At 37.0% G+C, this 21272-nt stretch overlaps 1 protein-coding gene across 1 annotated transcript; it reads right to left on the bottom strand.

Annotated features, from left to right (window-relative positions):
- Positions 1-1071: 1071 nt before the first annotated feature.
- On the bottom strand, positions 1072-20757 carry TTF2 (transcription termination factor 2). Its single transcript, XM_081953294.1, has 23 exons — positions 20528-20757; positions 19279-19390; positions 18595-18681; positions 18421-18487; positions 16895-17845; positions 15814-15940; positions 15098-15262; positions 14438-14595; positions 13025-13106; positions 11539-11649; positions 10988-11138; positions 10270-10372; positions 9453-9643; positions 8625-8778; positions 7734-7825; positions 5468-5544; positions 5055-5197; positions 4793-4963; positions 3979-4031; positions 3079-3232; positions 2648-2730; positions 1598-1672; positions 1072-1318 (listed from the first exon to the last, which is right to left on the bottom strand). Exons 1-23 carry the CDS (start codon positions 20553-20555, stop codon positions 1174-1176), a joined length of 3480 nt encoding a protein of 1159 aa, XP_081809420.1. The 5' UTR covers positions 20556-20757; the 3' UTR covers positions 1072-1173.
- Positions 20758-21272: the final 515 nt, after the last annotated feature.

Below are 21272 nucleotides of genomic sequence, written 5' to 3'. Positions count from 1 at the left end.
AAAGCAATCTTGGGTACCCAAGGATGACACATGTAACACCTTTGCTGCATGAGCTGCTTTGGGTGCTGGTTTGTTTCTGGTTCCAGTTCAAGGTGTGAGTTATTACCTTTAAAGCTAACATGACATAGATAAAGGTTCCCCTCCTAGTCGTTCCCAACTCTCGGGGGGGGGGGGGAAGGCGGTGCTCATCTCTGTTTCAAAGCCGAAGAGCCAGCGCTGTCCGAAGACGTCTCCGTGGTCATGTGGCCGGCACGACTAAAAGCCGAATGCACACTGAAAGCTGTTATTTATTTACTTATTTATTTATTTCGATTTATCAGTCGCCCCCTCTCCACAAAGGGACTCGGGGCGAACTGATAAATCGAAATAAATAAATAAATAAATAAGTAACAGCTTTCGGTGTGCATTCGGCTTTTAGTCGTGCCGGCCACATGACCACATGATCACCAAAGGTGGTTCCTATTTTTCTACTTGCATTTTTACATGCTTTCGAACTGCTAGCAGAAGCTGGGGCAAGTAAAGGGAGCTCACTCCGTTACGTGGCGCTAGGGATTCAAACCACTGAACTGCCAACCTTTCTGATCAACAAGCTCAGGATCTTAGCCACTTATCTCTGTCGCATCAGTCTTTCCTATTGGGAAGGTGGCAGGGCAAGTGTTACAGACCTCATCAGCTAAAGAATTTGGCAGGATATGAAGAGAGATTTCTCTGCCGTTGTCCCCGCCCCGTGGAATATCTCCTCCTAGAGGTGAGGTGGGAATCCTCTCTCCTGGCCTGTCAAAAGAGTTTGAAGACTTGGCTATGGCAACTCACACGAGGTTCACAAAGCAGCAGACAACCCTAGGGATAGTTGGCACATTAAGGCCCTTCTCCTGCCTTATAACTTATTTTAATTTTGTTTCTACCCATCTTCTTTTACTGATGTCTTGCACTTTTATATGATTTTTATCCTTTTAGCTGAATATTGGTCACAATTACTCTGACAATAAGATAGGTAGTACCTAAATTTAATAAATAAGCAAGTCCTTCTTTTCATGGAATTTCATGGAATTATTTACACATACAAAGAGCTGTAGCATAATAATATTCAGCCATTTTAATAATAAAGAATAGTGAACTTCTTAAATGCACACTTATTCTGTGCATCAGAAGAAATGTTTAAAAAATGAACAGCTAAATGCCAAACAGAAGTCTGAGATCAGCCAGAGTAAGTTTGGTGAAGGACTCTCCTTTTCCTGACAACACCTTCTGGGCTAATTCTTTTTTCTTGGTTTGAAGCTCTGAGATCTTTTCTTCCACAGTTTCTTCACAGACAAACCTAAATCCAAGCACAACGTACAATTAGGACAGTTTTTAAACCACCCTTCCTATAAATTCTGACCCACTGCCAGATGGTTTTCAGCAAAGTGATAATTCTTCACTGGATCAAGTGACTGAACTATAGTTGAACAATCTTAAATTCCTATAAATCTTTAAAGACAGTAGTCAAACTGAAATAATTTTACTCATGCAATTTTCAGCTCTGTTATTCAGTACTTGGCACAATTCCTCTGTCAAGGCTTATAGCAACGATGCAAGACATTTTGTGAAGCACTACCTATGGATCTTAACATCCTTCTTCTGCCCCATCCGGTAAATGCGGTCACAGGCTTGGTCTTCTAGTGCTGGATTCCTGATATTTAAGGGAAAAGTAACAAAGCACTTATGGCCAACAGGGAAAAAGTGAAAACATTTCTCATACAAATTAACTTCAGAGCCAAATGACAAGCAATTGATTTCCCTTTCTATCTTGTTAGATCCATCTTTTCCTTGGAAGAATCAGTGGTAGCATCCCGTACCTTTCCCAATATCTATTCATCTTCCTCTTCCTCTCTATTTGTTCTATTGCACCCTAAAATCCTGTTCAATGCAATTAATATCCAATATGGGAAGAGTAATGGATACGATTAGCCACTAACAGCTCACCACCTGCAGCAATTAAAAGATAACTGAAAAGCCAGATGATATAGCAATAGCACTTATATACCGCTTCACAGTGCTTTACAGCCCTCTCTAAGCAGTTTACAGAGTCAGCATATTGCCCCCAACAATCTGGGTCCTCAGTTTACCGACCTTGGAAGGATGGAAGGCAGGGTCAACCTGAAGCCGATGAGAATTGAACTGCCAAACTGCTGGCAGTCAGCAGAATTAGCCTGCAGTACTGCAGTCCAACCACTGCGCCACCACAGTATAGTAAGGTGCTGGCATAGAAAAGTCTAAGGTCCCTTAGGGATGAAAACCATTTGGATGGCTTTGGTCAATCACTTAATCTTAGCCCAACCCATCTCACAAGGTGTTGTTGTAGGGAAAATAGGAGTCAGTAGTTTTAGGTATGTTTGTCATCTTCAGTTGAACAAATAAAATAAGGCAAGATGAAAATATAATAATTCAGAAAGTAATTGGCAAATATAGATTTATTAGATTTATTTCATTAAACAGCCAATAGGTAGGTGTGTGTGTGTGTGTGTGTGTGTGTGTGTATCATGTTGTTTTGAATGACAAATGACAAAAAGAATTAAGGACATAATTTGGGAACCTCAATTAGTAATGCAATTCTTTTAATCAGATTTAATTACTGTAACTGGGAACAACATATTTTTTTTCTTACCAGTGCATGTCTAGAAGGAAGAGGTGGTTTCCTCCAACAAGATTAAGTCCAATACCTCCAGCCAGAAGTGAAATCAACAATACCTACAATAAGAACAATAAGAGGGATAGTTGGTTTATTATTTATAACAATAAATAATAATAAACATTTAATAATAAATATAATAAAGAATATTGATTTATACTGTAATCCAGATATATATTGTAATTGGGCTATGATGACTGGAAATATTGGGAGTTGTAATCCAACACTTCTGGTGTGCCAGATGGGGAAGATATAAAGCAAAATTCATTAAGTTACCAGGGGAATTTTTCTTTGCCTTAATGATGTATAAATCAACCCATTAAGGTGTATATCTAACAGTTAGAAATAGTTTTTTCTGAAGCAGCAGTGGTGAAAAATAATTACCTTGGAGTTCTTTTTTTTCATACCTTGATTCCTTTAGGATTATTATTGAATTCTTCAATGATATCCATCCTCTGTTTTGGGTTCACTGAACCATCCACTGTGGCATGTTTCAGGCCAAGCTTGTCAAGATGTATTGCCACAATTTTTAGCATACTTGTCCACTGAGAAACAACAACACTATAAAGGTAGAAAACCAAAGCAAAAACAACCTTGTTTCTGGTTCTAACCTTATGTTTCAGAAAGGTTCACCCATCTTCTTCAATATCTACACAATGCTGTACCGTCTAGCACAGTGTTTCTCAAACTTGGTGACTTTAAGTCCTGTGGACTTCAACTCCCAGAATTCCCCAGCCAGCTATGCTGGCTGGGGGATTCTGGGAGTTGAAGTCCACAGGACTTAAAGTCGCCAAGTTTGAGAAACACTGGTCTAGCATAACTGATGTAACAATAAATAAGCACGCATACACATTTTGTATCACAATGGAAATGGTTATTATGATGCTGGGGAAAAATGGCAAACTGAAGATGTCTCAACTAAAAGCAAATTTGACAATTGTGATGGAATGAAAAGCCAACAAGTAGATAATTCCTCTCTGGATTAGGGGAGGATATGAGATCATCAACAAGTGTTCCCGCAGTGTATGATTTGGTTTCTGGTGGGTTTAGAATTCGAAAATTCAAGGGAATGGCAGCTGGCACCTTTAAAAGGACACTGGATTTGCATACTTCCTTTTCTAATCATTTTCAGAAATTTAGAAAAGGCTAAGCATGCAGGCTGAACAAGTCTCAGCAGCAGAAGGAGAAAAAAAGGCAGCAAAGGTCAATTGGGCACAGCAAGGCCAGCAGAAAGGAAGGTAACTGAGGCTTTACTGTATGCTCGGATACTGAGGTGACACAACATTCCTTATTATGGCTATACTCACCATTTTTGAGAATGATTTTGAATTCCCTTCAGTTCTTCTAACAAATGGGAAATCTAAAAGGATGAGAGGGGAAAGAACACATAATAGTGAGCCTGCCCAATATTAAACCAGTTAGAAGTAAGTTCCATCGCACTTAAAACTCAAAACTGGAGCTTTGTTGTTTTAAAGCATTTTTATTTTGCTGTTATCTGAAAAGACTATTAATGAGCTTAAATAAGTTCAATAGGAAACAAGACAATTTTTCCATTAGGTTTACTAATTAAAAAAAGGTAACAAATGAAAACGGGATGGGAGGGGAAAGGAAAACAAGCTAAATAAGTAATTATTCCTTAAAACTGAATAACTGCAATCATCAGTTTTAGTGCAAGCTGTTCTGGATCCCCACCGCCTGGAATGGGCTGAAAATGGGACACATGGAGGCTGGTAACGGGATGCACGGAGGCTGAAAATGGGGTTCATGGAGGTGGGAAGAAGTGGCGGCAGCGATGGGTGGCAATCCCTGCAGCCTGTAAGTTGATAGGCGGTATTCTGGGAGGCTGATCCAACCGTCAACCAGCTGCTCATGCTAAATCAGGCTGTGCTAAAGCTGGCCATGCTGTTTTCTGTTTGCTGCAAGGAGGCAAATTGCTGGGAGGCAGATTTTCCCCCCTTGTTTTCCTCCACAAGAACTAGGTGCTTCTTATGCCTCGGAGCATCTTATAGTCCGCAAAATACAGCATACACATACACACACAAATCCGTTCCCTGTCCTTACTTTTGTTAAAAATGACACCAAATCTGGGATTCCCTTGAAAGACTGCCATTGTCTTCCTACCTTCGTGCTCTGCTTGGTCATTTCAAAAAGATCAGCACCAAAAGCTGTACCGAAGAGTTTCACCATTGAGAGTGGATCACTTGTCTCAGGTTCAGACAGAGTTAAAGCACTGAGTTGTTCTTCCATTGACAGAGAGATGCCTTCGCTATTCATGTTAGCCTGGTCAAGAGCCTGAAAGAAAAAGGATATTGCCAAGCATCTACAATTTCTGAACTCAAACAATCTCCACCAGAAGGGATGAATAGTTGTAAGCCATAGTTACCACTTTCAGCAAAGAAAGATGGCAGCAGCATTGACGAAGCCTCAGCAAGAGGGATAGGATGTGAATAGTGGTAGACACGGGAGACCTGTCTTTCACCATCTTTCCTGAGGAATCCTGCTGACACATTTTAAGCTGCTGTGCTCCTATCAAAGATGAAACTGCATATGTATCAAAGACAAAACTCTGAGGCTAAAAACAGAATTTATATCAGGAGTGTGCAATCTGATTTCTGAAAGCTATCATTACAATTTGAGGGTAGGAAGCCAAAGCAGTGGATAGGGGAATTGGCTTTCCTATTAATAGGTTTCCTTCCTAACAAGGTTACAAAAACAGCAACAAAAATGTTGAACAACCTGATCAGATTCCTACTGACACATCTCTACACCGCGTGCAAGAGAAATTTAACACCTTACCTATAGTAAATGAGTTGTCTCCAGAATAGCCTGTATACAAAGTTTCCTGGTGTTTGAGAAAAGACTGCAGTGTTGACCTAAACATCAAGAAAGCATAACAAAGCAACTTGAATGAAGGTCTCTTTCCCTGTTTTTATGCAAACTCAAGACAAACAAACAAAGATGCAATGACTAAACAGGAGATGGGTCAGCCAGCTAATCTGGTGCCCCCACGAAAACCTTGGCCAAAAAGAAAATGCAGTTTATTAAGGAATTGATCTCAAATCACTATAACACTATGAACATAATATGGAGAGCAAGTGAAAATATTTGAAGTACAGGTAGACCTCAACTCACAGCAGTTCGTCTAGTGACAATTCAACATGACAACAGTACTGAAGAATGACTTAGGACAGTTTTTCACACTTACAACCACTGCAGCATCCCCACGGTCAAGGAACCAAAATCAGACCACTTGGCAACTGACTCATATGTCTGCTGTGTCCAAGGATCCTGTGACTATCTTTTGTGACCTCCTGACAAGTGAAGTCAATGGGGAAGTCAGATTCAGTTAACTGTGTTACTAACTTAACAAGTGCAGTGATTCGCTTAACAACTGTGGCAAGAAAGGTTGTAAAATGGGGCAGAACTCACTTAACAATATAAATTTTGGGTTCAGTTGTGATTGTAAATTGACAATTATCTGTAGTAAGCAGAGATTAACATGTATCATTTAGTAAAATAAGGGTAAAGGTTCCTCTCCCACATATGTGCTAGTTGTTCCCGGCTCTAGGGGGTGGTGCTCATCTCTTTTTCAAAGCTGAAGAGCCAGCGCTGTCTGAAGACATCTCTGTGGTCATGTAGCCGACATGACTAAAAGCCGAAGGCGCATGGAATGCTGTTACCTTCCTACCAAAGATGGTTCCTATTTTTCTACTTGCATTTTCACATGCTTTCGAATTGCTAGGTTGGCAGAAGCTGGGACAAGTAATGGGAGCTCATTCCGTTAAGAGGCACTAGGGATTTGAACCACCGAACTGCTGACCTTTCTGATCGACAAGCTCAGCATCTTAGCCACTGAGCCACTGCATCATTTAATATTTACCATTATCATTTAGTAATTTCATATTTTAAGGAAAGAGCAGAAAATATGTTGCAAGACATAACTTTTTGAAAAAAAAACCTTTCAGGAGCCGTATAATGATGGCGGGCACACCAAAGATAAAAAGCGGACGCAGCTATTTTTCTCTCTTTCATTATTTATTTATTTTATTTATTAAAGTTATTGGCTGCCCATCTTACCACAGGGTACCTCTGGGTGCATTACAATGTTAAAAGGTAAAACTATATACATTACTGCAAAAATATAAAAATACAAAATAAAATTGCTAAAAGATGGGAAGGGAGCAGGATGAGCAGATGAGATCTGATATTAATCTATCAATCATCCCTATGGAACCCCAAGTCAATTGGCAGAGCTGGACTTTAAGCTGTTGTGGAAGCTCAAGAGGGTTGGAGCTGATCTCAGTTGGGAGGAGGGAGCGAGATAGTCCAAGATATTTCCTTAGAACCCCTGTTGTAAATGTAGCCTCCCCCTAGATTATAGAGAGAGAGAGATCTTGATACCTTGTAACATAAAAAAAGCAAACAACCCCAACCTTTTGGAATATAGCAAAATTCTGATCATTTTAAACCAATAAACAGAATTTAGGCAGAAGCTATAAGACAAAACTAATCACTTCCAGTCTAATCCAACTGATCACTAAACCTTACAGTTTATTTATATAATAATGATTTCCAAGGCTCTTGTCTTTGGATGAAACTAAACACTCTGAATATTAAATTAAATGAAAGGACGTTAACTATACGATGGAAGGTATACAAAAATTAAACAATACCTCTGATTTATGAAATCGTAAGACTAAAGGTTATTTTCAAAGGGAAAGCAAATACATAATATGACAAAATGATTCAGGGTCTAATGTTCTTCATTATATCTATTTCATTATTCATTATTAAGATATTCATTATTTCTTCACTATATCATACATTTAAACATCAATCTTTTGTGGGAAGGTGTGACTGAGATGGTAACTCTCCCGTGCAGACAACTGATTTCTCTGTGTTTTAAACAGATGGAAAAACAGAACTCACATCAGAAAAAAAAAACAAAGGTTAGATACTGTCCAGAAATGCTTATCACAAGAAGGAGCGCTGCATTCTCAAAGCAGAGCAAATCACTGAAACTAAGTTTACAGATACATTTATAAATTTATAGGCATCGCACCTTGATCGTTTGAAAAGTACATCATATACTGACTGTTCATCTTCAGAGAGTTTCAATCTGTGTACCTGAACACAACGCTGAGGCAGAGATACCTAAATGGAACGAAGAACCAGAACAATTTAAAAGACTGTACCAACAGAATTAGTGCAATTCAGGTACTCAAAATTAATAAAGTAGAAGACTGTTTTGTCTATGAAAAATTCAGAAGACTCATTTTTCATTACATTCCCAGGCCTAGAACTATACAGATGCTATGTGAACAAAATACTGACACATTATATGCTGTTTTGTGCCAACAGAACATAAAAAATCCCAGAAACCCACCAGGTAATAATACATCTAATAAGGAAATTTTGCAGAATATTTAACATCTCAAACATAGATTTATCTAAGCAACAGAACAACTGTGTTGTGCATAAATGATTCAAAAGCCTATTGCCTTAGCAATTTTTTTAAAAAAATCATATTAATAATCAAATATAATAAAACTTGGAGACCAGGAGCACATAGTACAACATTTTAAATCTCAGTTTTGTAGAAGTAAACAATGTAAACATCTTGTTTTCAAATTTTGCATTTTTAAAAATTAAACTTTTATTGCTATGGGGAAGATCCAATGCTGGACAAAAATGCTGAGGAATGAAGAGTATACGTGATTTTGTTCTACTTCCTTTTAGCTACACTGAGCTGGTATTTGTCACCAATATTTAAGTTGCATTGTTTTTTTATACATGGAATAGTATAAAAAGAAAAATTTGAGTTTAAAATAAAATTTGTCTAATTAATTAAAAAAGTAGTATACTCTATTTTCACATTTGGGGGAGAAAAACTGTAATTCTGTGATCTATTAAGGAAAGAGGAATAGCAAAATAAATGGAGAGATGTTATTACTAAAGGCTTGCCAGATGAATCAAGCTGGTCTTTAGTTCTTCGTAGTAAGAGACTCTTGGTTAAAATCATCAATCTCTCTCCTCCTTTTCTTGTGTTATTATCAACTTGGCTCTTCCATACCTTAAACTCATCAAAAGGAGAACAACGAAGAAATCTGTGGGTAAAAGGCAGTAAGAGGAAGGCAGTAGAGACAGGTGAGACACTGCTGTTGAGGATTAACAGATTCAGGACAAATCACTTGACATTTAAAACTACTGGCAAAATGTAAGCTCAACATGTCAACAAAAGTCTTGTATTAGGTTTATATTAAGTTAGCCTCTCCTTTTCAAGAGGCAACTGGACTGTCTGGTTTTTCTTTGAAGACATTTCGCTTCTCATCCAAGAAGCTTCTTCAGCTCTCACTGGATGGTATGTGTGTGTGTCAGAGCTGAAGAAGCTTCTTAGATGAGAAGCTAAACATCTTCAAAGAAAAACCACAAACTCCAGTTGCCTCTTGAAAAAAGCACCTTTCTTAGAAGACATTTTGCTTCTCATCCAAGAAGCTTCTTCAGCTTTGACTGGATGGTGTGTGTGTGTGTGTGTGTCAGAGCTGAAGAAGCTTCTTGGATGAGAAGCGAAATGTCTTCAAAGAAAAACCAGAAAGTCCAGTTGCCTCTTGAAAAAAGCACCATGACTGGATGAATGAGAATCTCCATAGACCTCTCCTTTACAATTACAAAATATAAGCATGTATGATAGAAAAAGGAAGACAACACCCATTTAAGAAAGAAAGAAGCATGCTTAATTTACAAAGCCTTTGTCTGCTGCTCCTTAATGTGATTAACTTACTTAAGCAAAGAGTACATATCCAAGAGGTTGTTCTGAATAGGTGTTCCAGTAACAGCCCATCTGGCAGTAGCTCTCAGTTTACAAGCAGCTATTGAGGCCTGCACTTTGGGGTTTTTGATATTGTGGGCTTCATCCAGTATAATTCGAGCCCAGCGTATGCATACCAGAGGACAGAAGGGAAGTGATTTATCCTAGAGAAATAGATTCCATTAGTCTGTGATATTTGCAAAAATACTAGAACATTTGAATTTAGTGTATCTAGCAGTATACATGTAAGACATCTTTTCTCAACATACATGTTCTAAAATGTACTGCAATACTGTTTTGTGCTGAAGGCATCAGAACATTAAAAGTATGAAATTAATTGGATCCACCAATTTGTCTGAAAATTATAGATCAGGTCAATATGTAAAGAGCTTTTTTTAAAAGATCAAAAGAATCTTAATCTGAAACATTAAGAAACCATTTCACTCCTTCAATTAAATGCCATAAAGTTTACCTGGAATCTGAATTTGATGTTCGTATTCAAATAGATATAAATAAAATCATTTTTTAAATTGATTTCATCTTTAAACTAACTTTTACTACTTGCGTTTGCAGCATATAATTAAGGCTACATTGAGAATAATTTGATGCAAATACAAACACACCAGAAAAGTCATAATCCACTGAATTATAACAAATAAATCTGTAACCACTCCAGCACAAATCATTCTATATCAAGTTCACAGATCTGTCTATCTTTAAATATAGTCTTTATCTCAATGGAGTGATTCCTTGATTCTGTTTTAAAATCATTTTAGCACATTACAGTCACCTGTACTAGACAATCTTCAGCAACATCTACTTCTTCCTTTTGTACAGGAATTTCCTTGGCTAGAATACTGTAGGTAGTGATAACAATCTCATTTTGAGAAAGGCTGCAAAGACAAGGAGAAATAGTTAGTAAAAAATCTGGCACCTCAGAATTACCTTCCTGTTTTTAATTTTAATGTTGATGAATAATGTGTGCCTGCTTTCAAAGTTTCTAATGAATTGTATGTTTCCAAACATGGAGAAAGGGACAAACAAATCAGCAGACAGCTGCTTCTAGTTCCATCACAAAATTACAGGCAGTCCTCAACTTAAGATAACTGGGACCATATTTTTATCAGCTTCACAAAGATTACCGAAACACAACTGCTATGAACAAGTACGCAACTGAGTAAATCACAAATATTTCTGTGATAAATTTAGGGTATTCCAGATCAGTTTTCAAAGGAAACTTTGCACTGAATAAATCTATATCCTTAGTTATATTGCTGGATAGCCCTGACAATGGCCCTGTCTGTAGAGTAAGCTGAGATACTCATTACTAACTAATGAGGGCTGAAGATGACTGCTGATATTGTAGGCCTAAATCAGAGCTGAAATGTCACTTTGTGCTTTTATTCTTAAATGGCTTTACAACCATGCTTGTCTTTCAGTATCCAAACATATCAATCCAATAGCATTGGGCAAAGTACGTTACATCTTAACATTATCTTTGCACTTACATACTGGCATTCTTAATTCGGTTAGGTCCATGGTATAAGTACACTTTCAACTTGCCAAGTTTTACATATTTTTCCACTTCCTTTTTCCAGTGATGAATCAAAGATGCAGGACAGACAATTAAGGTGCCGTGTGAACAGGTATCAATAGAACCTGAAAATGCAAAAGTTACTAGGTGAAATGGGACTTAAACCAAGTACCACAGTGCATCATATGTCTCTTCAGGATTCTGGCCCCTCATATTTTCCCTCCCTAACATCAGCTTTAGATCTTTCCTAATCGTCAGTATTTCATGGCCACAGATTCTGTTTGTGGAGAGAAGGAGCTCTTTTCCTTAGGATTTTTTCCCTACAGTTTTAATATTTCACCTAATCTAGTTATCAATCTGCGTATACCTAACTTTCCTACATAAATAGCTCATGGAGATATTTTAAAAAACTTATTTTTAAGTTTTTATATTTCCATATTTCTTTTCTAAACAATTAACCATAAATAATCCAATTTAATTACGCTGTGTAAATGAATTGAGAGATAGTGATTTTTATTTTTGTACCTTGTTTGGACATCCAAAGGTCTAATTTCTTATCTTTTTCTTTTTCTGTACACTTTTGGGCCAGGATGAGGGCAATCATTGTTAAAGTCTTCCCTAAGCCCATATCATCAGCTGGAAAGAAAAAAAAACAGAACAAAACAAAAATATGGATTTATGTACATGGATACCTTAACTCTGATTCATCTTTGAGTCTTCTCATTTTCCATTTGGATCCTGTTTTCCACTAATCATTCTACATTTTCCCACTTTTATTTAAAAATCATTAAAGGAAAATGGATGGATTAAATTTCGCCTGGGAAAGTGGCTAAATTGTAGCCGAAACCAACTTCTCTACTTCTGAGAATTAAAATTAAAATCCTATTGTAAATTATATCTCCACAGAGAGTAAGTGAAAAAAGGAAAAGTTTAGTCCTTTTAAAAACTGAAGGGCAGAATTCAAGAAGGAACTTGTTGAACCAAGGATGGAGTTTAATACTGCTGTAAACAGCGTCTGATAAACAGCAGGAAATTTCAAGGAAGAAATAGAGAGAACATAAATTTTCAGTACAAAAAAACCCCTAGTTTTTTCTGCTCAATTGTTTATTTTCACTGAGGTAATAAGCCTAATTGTGTCTAATTCTCTGAAAAAGATTATCAAACTGGGTTGTCAGCTTTTCCCTCATTCTTCTTCAGGCAGGACATGAAGGTACTTGCTTTATTTAGAATAGTCTGTGATCAGACTTGTACATTAGGATCTTTGCAATATCTCTTCTAAAATCTAGACAAGGCTCATTGGTTACAACAAACCAGTTTCACCCTGTGAATCTTGGAGCATATTTTCTGTTGCATGTTGGTTTTTAAACCAAGCAATCAACACTGAATGTTGGCATTTTGGCTATTTACAGTTAGAAATTAGGATTTATTGTTTCAGTTGTTTAAAAAATTAAATTGTACTTATTTTATCTCCTGTGAGATGGATATATCTCCCCTGAAGTGGAACAGGGAAAGCTGAAACTTTCAACCACATACTGTGTTTTCCCGAAAATAAGACAGGTCTTATTTTCTTTTGACCCCCCCGAACAAGCGCTTGGCCTTATTTTTGGAGAGGTCTTATTATTTTTGAGGTGCAGGAGGCAACGTGGGTGGTCACCGCATGACTGCTGCTGTGTTGCAGTATTTTCGGGGAGGGCTTATTTTAGCGCATGCACTCAAAAGCTCGATTGGGCTTATTATCCGGGGAGGTTTTATTTTCGGGAAAACAGGGTATGTACATTGTAAGGAGGTTATCACCCTCTTTTTCTTTTCTTTTCTTTTTTGCATTTTGGTCTTTTAATTGTAGGGTTGCACAACTTTGAAAGTCCACTCTCTTATACACACACCAGGATTGAAGGTTAGTAATGGCAGCATGAACTACCAAACCATGGTGCAGAACATGGGGCTATGATATGAAAACCATGAACTCTGGGCTTTGAACCTATGGGCGCAGCTATTTTGCTATACATGTTACCCAGAATTCCTCCACATGGCTTCTGATTCTCTCTCCACAAAAGCCAACTAAGGGCTTGCTTTTGATGCAGCAATAGAGAAACCTGGGGAAAAAAATAAGGAATCAACTGCTAATGTTATTTTGTACTTATACACATATATAGTAAGTATTGGCAATCTGTAGTTCTGAGAGACTCTCTTAAGGTCCACAATGGTCTAGTCAACCTAATTTATTTTTTGTTACTAATGGCAGACATCCTTTACATTAAATTAAAAAGTAGCTTCTCCTAAAAAATACTAATATGATTATTATTAAACATGTTTATTTTCTCTCAATATCACAATGGTCTCAAAAGTTTATCTCTCTATCTCAAGTATTCCAGAATAAAGAAATGTTCTATTATGAACCCAATTTATAGGATTATTTTTATTAAACTGATTTAGATTAATGCCCACCCTGTAGATGAAATTTTGGGTGACCAACAACACATCACAAGCAATAAAAAAAAAACCACCCATGAATATTTAGGATGCTGGACTGCATTTATAAGTTTATATTATTAATTTTAATTCTTCATTACATTAATATATAATTTTATGTATTAATAAGTTAAAATTTTATAATACATGTAGTACTAGATTAGCAACTACAATTGGGACTGGCAACTTTCTGTGCTTATGATTTTACTTCAATTTTACTTTACAGATGCATTAAGAGATTAACAGAGTTGGAAGGGACCTTGCAGGTCATCTAGTCCAACCCCCTGCCCAAGCAGGAAACCCTACATCTGCCACTGCCTAGGATCGAACTCACAACCTCCTGATTGTAAGGTGAGAGCTCCACCTCTAGGCCACAGCAGCTTTACAGACTTAAAAAGTTCATAAATATAATGATCAGTAGTTACCTTACTTTTTCATCACTATCATAACTATGAAGGGTCACCAAACCAGCAATTGCTAAATGCAGACTACCGGAATATATACTTCTTGCTTTTGTTTGTTTTTCCATATAATATAAATATATATATGAATGATTGCTCAACAAAGTAGTTTGAAAATTAAGTTTTATGAAATAAATCTGCCATTTGTTATGTTTAATTTGGATCATACCATCTCTTCAATTTACTAAAATTCATAGATATTTAATGCTGCTGTTGAAGCCCTAATAATTTTAGGAGAGACCTCACACTCTTTGTCTGAAAAAAAATTAAACACTCTTATTGGAAATGAAAACAAAGCTTTAGTAAATAGGCTTTATTGAAACCAGAATATTGTAAGCAAACTATTTAAATTACATTGCCTCCTCCTTTGTGCAAAAACTCATCTTGAATTTTAGGGCACTTTATGAATGCTCTTTAAGTGGAACTGGTGACACATTGATTGAGAACATTACAGGAAGGAAACCTTTATAAAGTTTTCCTTTGTTTTCACTTACTTTCAATCCAGGCGGATCTTCGCCGATAGACGTCTCTGTGGGGCAACTTTCAAGAGATTTATGGAGCTGATTAATTGCATCACTTGTAGCATTTTGTACTGCCTGAAGTTGATCATTGGTCATTGGGCCTCCATAAAGCATATTCCTTTTAAAATCATCTAGAAGTCAATTTCAGAAGTTATACAACAACTTTACACTTGTTGTGCCAAAGCCGTTCACACAGGAGTTTCAAACTTGCGGCCCGTGGGCCAGATGCGTCATGTGTTGGCCACACCTATGCCCAGTTTAGCAAACGGGGAAAAAAGTCACGATACGTCATGTATCGTGACGAGTTTGATATAGGATCACCCATCAAATAGATCAAGACAAGGTCTTCGTGAAAATGTTATTTCTTGAAAACTGATGAACAAAATCCTATATTGAATTTATGCTCCCCCCCTTCCATTTGTAAATTTGAGTCAATGAAATAATAAGTTTTGATTTTTTTCATTATTAAGATACACTATATTGCCAAAACTATTCGCTCACCCATCCACATAATCAGATTCAGTTGTGAGCGAATACTTTTGGCAATATAGTGTATATTCCACATTCATTTTTGATATCAGTAAGTTTATTCCTTTCTTCATATATTTTTAAAAGTATTATAGCAGAACTCACCGGATCCCCAAGGAAGATGGAGTTCCAAAGAACTAGGCCCAGGATTCTTCTTTAAAAACTGTGGCTCTTTCCCCGTGACAGCGCCTGGCTGCATTAGGTTGACTTTGGTGAACATATCAGGCTGTATCTTCTTATGCCTCACATCTGCTGTTCTGCAAAAATTGTCTGAAATGTGAAGAAAATAATTTGGGCTGACTTTTACGGATAGGCTAATTTCAGAATGCAAATGGAAGAGAGTTTTCTATTAGTCACATATCAACTATGATTTTATTCTGTAACATGGATCCAGGTATTGTATTAGTGATGAGCACAACTCAGAAATGTTTCTGACTATCTAAATAGATACTTCAAGATAATTTAACAGCAAACACTTCATCCAATATTAGCCTGCCTGCTTTCCAAGGATTTATCTCTGTAGCCAACTATTGTGGAAATATAGTACCCTGTTTCCCTGAAAACAAGACTTCCCTGGATAATAAGCCCAATCGGGCTTTTGAGCGCATGTGCTAAAATAAGTTTCCCCCCGAAAATATTGCAACACAGCAGTAGCTCACCGCCTCCTGCACCTCAAAAATAATAAGACCTCCCCGAAAATAAGGCCGAGTGCCTTATTTTCAAAAGAACATAAGACTCTGCCTTATTTTGGGGGGGAATACAGTAGGTGAAACTTAAGAGAAATTGCATAATGCTACCATTCTGTTATTAAAAAGGTTTACCTTCCTTTGTACATTGTTCTGCTTCCAGGTTCAAAGAGCTAAGGGCAGATTCCAGTTCCTGAACTTGCTTTAATAATCGTTCACCTTTATCTGGGAGAGCTTGCACATTCACTGTTTTCAAAGTCCTCTATAGACAAATAAAAAACAAAACAAAGGGGAAGGAGAGAAGTTACATTACTGATTATTTACTAATAGGCTAAGTAATTTAACTCACTCCCCATAGATGAAATATTTAAATGAAATGTGTTTATCAGAATAATAGTTAATATGCCCAAACTCTTATTCATGTCTATGTTTCCCTTCCTCTCTAACTCTAAAAACTACCAGTATTTTCTGTGCAATCTACTGCTTGGGGGAAAAGACAGCTTCTGAAAAAAGGAAAAAAGGATAAAGCAGTCATACACTTGGGGCTCTGGCCCCATGTACTACTTGTTTCAGCTTTACTTAGAAATCTAGCCTTCAGCAAATTATCCCTAAGGGAATGCAACTATTATACCTTATACCTTCATTCTCAAGTAACCACCTAGGACCTTTAAAGAGACTGCTGGGAATCTATATACATATAAATGGCTATATGTATGTGTGTATATGTTCCAGCATAACTCTGAAACACCTTGAGCAATTTTAACCAAACTTGGTACACAATGACTTACTTTCAGGAAAAAAAATACTGTGAGGGTAAGACACCCCTAACACCTTTCAGGTGTGTGTATTCTGTTAAGATGCAGCCTGTTGTGCCTTAAAATGGCTTCTACCGTACTGCCGTAAAATGGATTCTACTGTACAGTGCAGTGGAGTTGCCATGGTAATGGTTTCAAAGTACTTCACAAGGGGGCTCCCTCTGGTAACGGGAAAAATCCAACATTAAAAATTACATTTGGTCCAGACATTTCCCCCCTATAAATAAATACCCGGGCAACGCTGGGTTATCGGCTAATATGTAATAAAATAACCTTTAAAGGGCTATGAATAGCCCAATCTGCCTTAGCAATTTAGTACAGAATAAGAAACTAATATTTTGATACAGAAAATATTTTGGTTCACTGAAAAATTAATACTTAGATGCAAGAAGAGATTAGACCTGCTTCTGATTCAGCTGAGCTGAGAGTTGGCTGTGAAGAGTTTTGTTATCCATTCTGTTAGCCGTCTGCAAAGAAGCTACTTCAGACAATATGGAAGGTGATTTTTTCTGAATGAAATCCTTTCCTTGCTGGGAATCAATTCCCTGCCCATTGAACGAAACAAGTGTTTCTTGTTTATCACTGTCCAAATGTTTCTCTGTACACTTTTGCTCTTCTGGAGTTTTCTCTGTCTGAAATAGCATTGGTGTTTTTGCTATACTGTCTCCAGCATGTTCTACTGAGAAGCTTCTTGGTTCCTGAAGAGTCACAAACTCTTTGGGTAGCAGTGTTTTTTCTTCTGTATTCCAATTGCTACTTTTTTTCGTCGTAACTGTTTTGCTTCTACAGGTTTCTGATTCATCTTTTCCAAGTTTTTCTCCATTAATAGATTTTATGCTTGATGTGCGGCTGACGCTTGACAATGATTGTTTTAGATTTTCATTTTTCAGCAAATCATGTTCAGTAAATCTCAAAGATGAATCCTCTTGCATGTGGCTAGAAGACATCTCAAATCTTTTGCTCAAATTACTTTTATGTCTATCTAATGTTTTTTTGCTTTCAGTCTGAGGCTCACTTGATTTTATTTGCGTTTTTGTTTCTTCTCTGGATAAACTTTCATGTTTGTCTTCAAAATCTTTGTTTTTTATGTGCACGGCTGATGAAAATTCCTTCTTGATAGACAAAGTCTGAAAATTGGGTGGCTGTTCTCCATCAGAGGTCTGAACATTTCTTTTCTGATTTTCTTTTTCTCCTGAATTTCTATCTCTATCTTCATTCATTTGTTTGTAAGGAAATTGCTTGTGATTCCTGCTGGAAATTTTGAAAGGGTTTCTTTCATTTGTATGATCATGCAGCAATTCCAAAATATGCTGAGATTGTGGATGAGCTGGCAGTTCACTGGTATTTGAATCCTATAAAACAGCCACATGAAATATTAGTATACATTTAAATTACAGTGTTTTTAACATGCAAATTGAGAAATACCTTAATTTTTATATATCTTGCAAAGTTTCTAACTATAATAAATAGCAATTATTGATCATTCATAAGTTATGCAACTACTAATTATATAATGATTTTTCTGCATTATGTGGTTCTATATTATTATCCTAATTCAAATTATTATAACCAATTCAACATTTTCTCTTTCTACCCTGGGCTCTTGGTCTCAATTCCAAAGCAATAAAATCTGTTGGAAATCTCCAGTTATAAATACCACGTTGGTGAATATTTAGTTGATGTTTTATTAAAGTTGTCTTCAGTTTTCACTAATATCCATTAAATGTCTTTAACAAAAATATTAGTTCTTTTCTGAAAAGCAAATCTTATTCTGCTATTTTTTTTTAGAACTTCCCATAATTAATCTGGAATAGTAGTTCATATCATGATGAATAGAAGAAGATAAAGAAATAGTAATACATCAAGGTACAAGAGCTTAAGATATTTAATTATTATAAAGATGTAAACTTAAATAGCCATGTTATACCTGCCAGGGGACATTTCCACACATTTTTTTCCCTTCAGTTTTACCTTTACTGCATCGATAAAACAATCTAGTTTAGAAAACAAAACATGGGATTATCACACTGGGTATAAATGCTGAATATTAATTAATTGACACTATTCTGTCAAAGCATCAAATGTCCCTCTGAAAACATACCTGTACAGGTCTGTTTTTGTTTGCTTAACCAAAACTTGCAGCTCCACTATATATTCTTCATGCACCAAACAATGAGAAGGAGAAAGACTATAGATAGAAAAGGCAATTATTTACACAGATATTTGTCACACAAAAAATATGCTACGTCTATGCTACCTCAGTAGTATCAAAGATGGTGAAAATATTTAAACCTGGCTACCCTCCCTCTCAGTATTATAAAGCGGATTCAAGAATTAATGGCCTTCTTCTAACCTACCTTTGGGATAAGCACTTGTAAATCCAGCTACAATAAAATGTTTTATAAAAAGGGCTCGAAAAGCATAGTAAGATGTAAAATAAACAGCCCAAAAATTTATTAAAGGCTCCAATATTTAGAATATTTAAGCCTTTAATAGAACCTTTAAGCTTCTGCAGAAGCAGGCAACTAATATTTCAACTTCAAAGAAGACATTGTATAATTATGGCACAAATGTATTTCCAATGATACCTTTTTATCATTCCAACTAAAATTATAAACTAAATATAAAACTATATTTCAGTTATAAATGGAGATAGCGTGCTACATATTTAGAAATAGTTTTCTATGTTAAAGTAGCACAGATATTACTTTCTGATAAACAACTGCTGAATAGTAGGTGAGCAACTGATGATTCTCCAAGCTTATATTTTTTAAATACAACTTACTCAGTGGGGAGCACAAAGCCGCATGGCTCCTGATTTTGGATTCCACACATATAAAAGCTTTTGCCTTTATTTGGGCCATCTCTGTTTCCAGTCTTCAAAAAACAGGGAAACCCTGAATGGGAAGGAAATGAAAGTATGAAGTTCAGAGATAGGAAAGTACGAAGCCAACTAATTAAAAAAAAATATCACTTCAAATATTCAGAACGCTCATATATCAATTTTATATTTTATCTGTGGTTCTTAGAATAGAAAATGCTGCTTAGATTACCAAGCCCACCCTGCCTAAAACAGGAATCCAAACTGTAACTCCCCCCCCCCAAAAAAATGTTTATCCAGACACAAAGAAAAGGGAACATAAATAACAGTAGTTAAACTGATTCTACAATCAAACTGCTTTTAATAATTTAAATATCCTATGACTTAATACAGACATACACAAACACAAATGCATTTTCTGGGTCTGGCTTTCAGGAATAATTGAGACAAGTCTGGTGGTCTTTTCCTATATAATGCCTTTTAGAAACTTATTGCTTATCAGTAACTTTCTTCCCCAAAATCCTCCCCAGGATTTCCAATTTTACTCAGCTTCCCATTTATCATCTTGTGAGGAGAGTTAGGTTGAGAGACAAAACAAACAGACCAGAAGGACTATCATGCCTAATGTTATAGAAAAAATATTTCTGTGTGCCATTTGATAAATATAACTTTGAGGATTCCTGGGAGCCTGATTTTTGCTTTATTGGTTAACAAAAGGCACCCTCGATTTCTGAGCTACATCCTGTCCTATATGAAATCTTTCAACCACATTATTTTAATCCCTTTTTAACAAGCAAAAATTCCCTTGATCAATATCACGTTTTGATTTCATAAAATGAAGCTTTGTACATTTGTACTGCAGAAGTGCCCTAAAGCGGGGGAGGGGGGAGATTTTCTGCTTATGGTGCTACTTGTGACTAGGAAGGGCTTTTACTTTCTGCAAATAGGGCAGGGGAGGAGGACGGGAGCCATTTATTGCTTCAAATCAGGAAGCAAATGTTTTAAACCTACTCCCAATCATACTTTAACTTGCATATTTACGTTTGTATTAATCTACCTGCTTTTCCCCCCTGGCACTGCATTAAGTAGTTACTATTAGAAAAAAACTAACGGGGGGTGGGGGAGCCCGATCACCTTCGAATTTTACAAGCCATTCTTAACATTCGGTCAAGATTTCCTACTCATCACCCCGTCCACCCTCCTACGACCTCACCGTGAGCAGAGCACAACACTTTCTCCATAGGGCTCAATCTCTAAAGCTCTGTCTAGGGATTCCCTTCACAGCAATCAAATCCTAACCGGAGAAAAGGGAAGGGCACTTTCGCTTTCCCGGGGATCGCCAGGCCCACTTGGCTTCAAAGCTGCCAATCCCCTGATTTTTCCTCTCCCGGTGGAGCCAATCAGAATTTCTCTCTCGCCCACGAAGAGCAGAGTGTTACTCTCAGAGCAACGAGCTAAGGAGTTTTTTTTGCCCAATTGCGAAGGAGATATAGGAAACGCCTCCGAGAGAAGAGAGGAGCGCAATTGGTCAGAGAGGCAGCCAATATTTTTTTTGTATACTTCGCTACTCGACGCATTAGCGCGAAAAAGCAAGCTCAGTCGAGTTGGCCTTAGAACAGTTGGGTAAAAATTGTAGCGCCCCCTTGGCAATTGGTGCTTGGCAGAGAAAGTATCAGGTCGTGATACCGACTCTCGCTTGGCCATACATAGGAATGGGCTTGGATTTCTGGTCAAAAGTTGTTGTGACATGCTGACGTAAACGCTGGCTGCTATCCCTGGTTTTCCCCCTTGCGGTTTTCTTTGACACAGGCACATATTTACAGTAACCTTCATAATTATTCTGTCAAGAATAATGGTACATGATCTAACACTTATGGCAGGGGTGTCCAAACTTGGCAACTTTAAGACTTGTGGACTTCAACTCCCAGAATTCCCCAGCCAGCAGCTGGCTGGGGAAT

The sequence above is a fragment of the Natrix helvetica genome (assembly GCF_964273705.1).
Source record: "Natrix helvetica genome assembly, chromosome: 4".
NCBI lineage: Eukaryota > Metazoa > Chordata > Lepidosauria > Squamata > Natricidae > Natrix > Natrix helvetica.
Note: the sequence above shows the minus strand (reverse complement) of the source record. Positions and strands in the feature narration are given on the sequence as shown.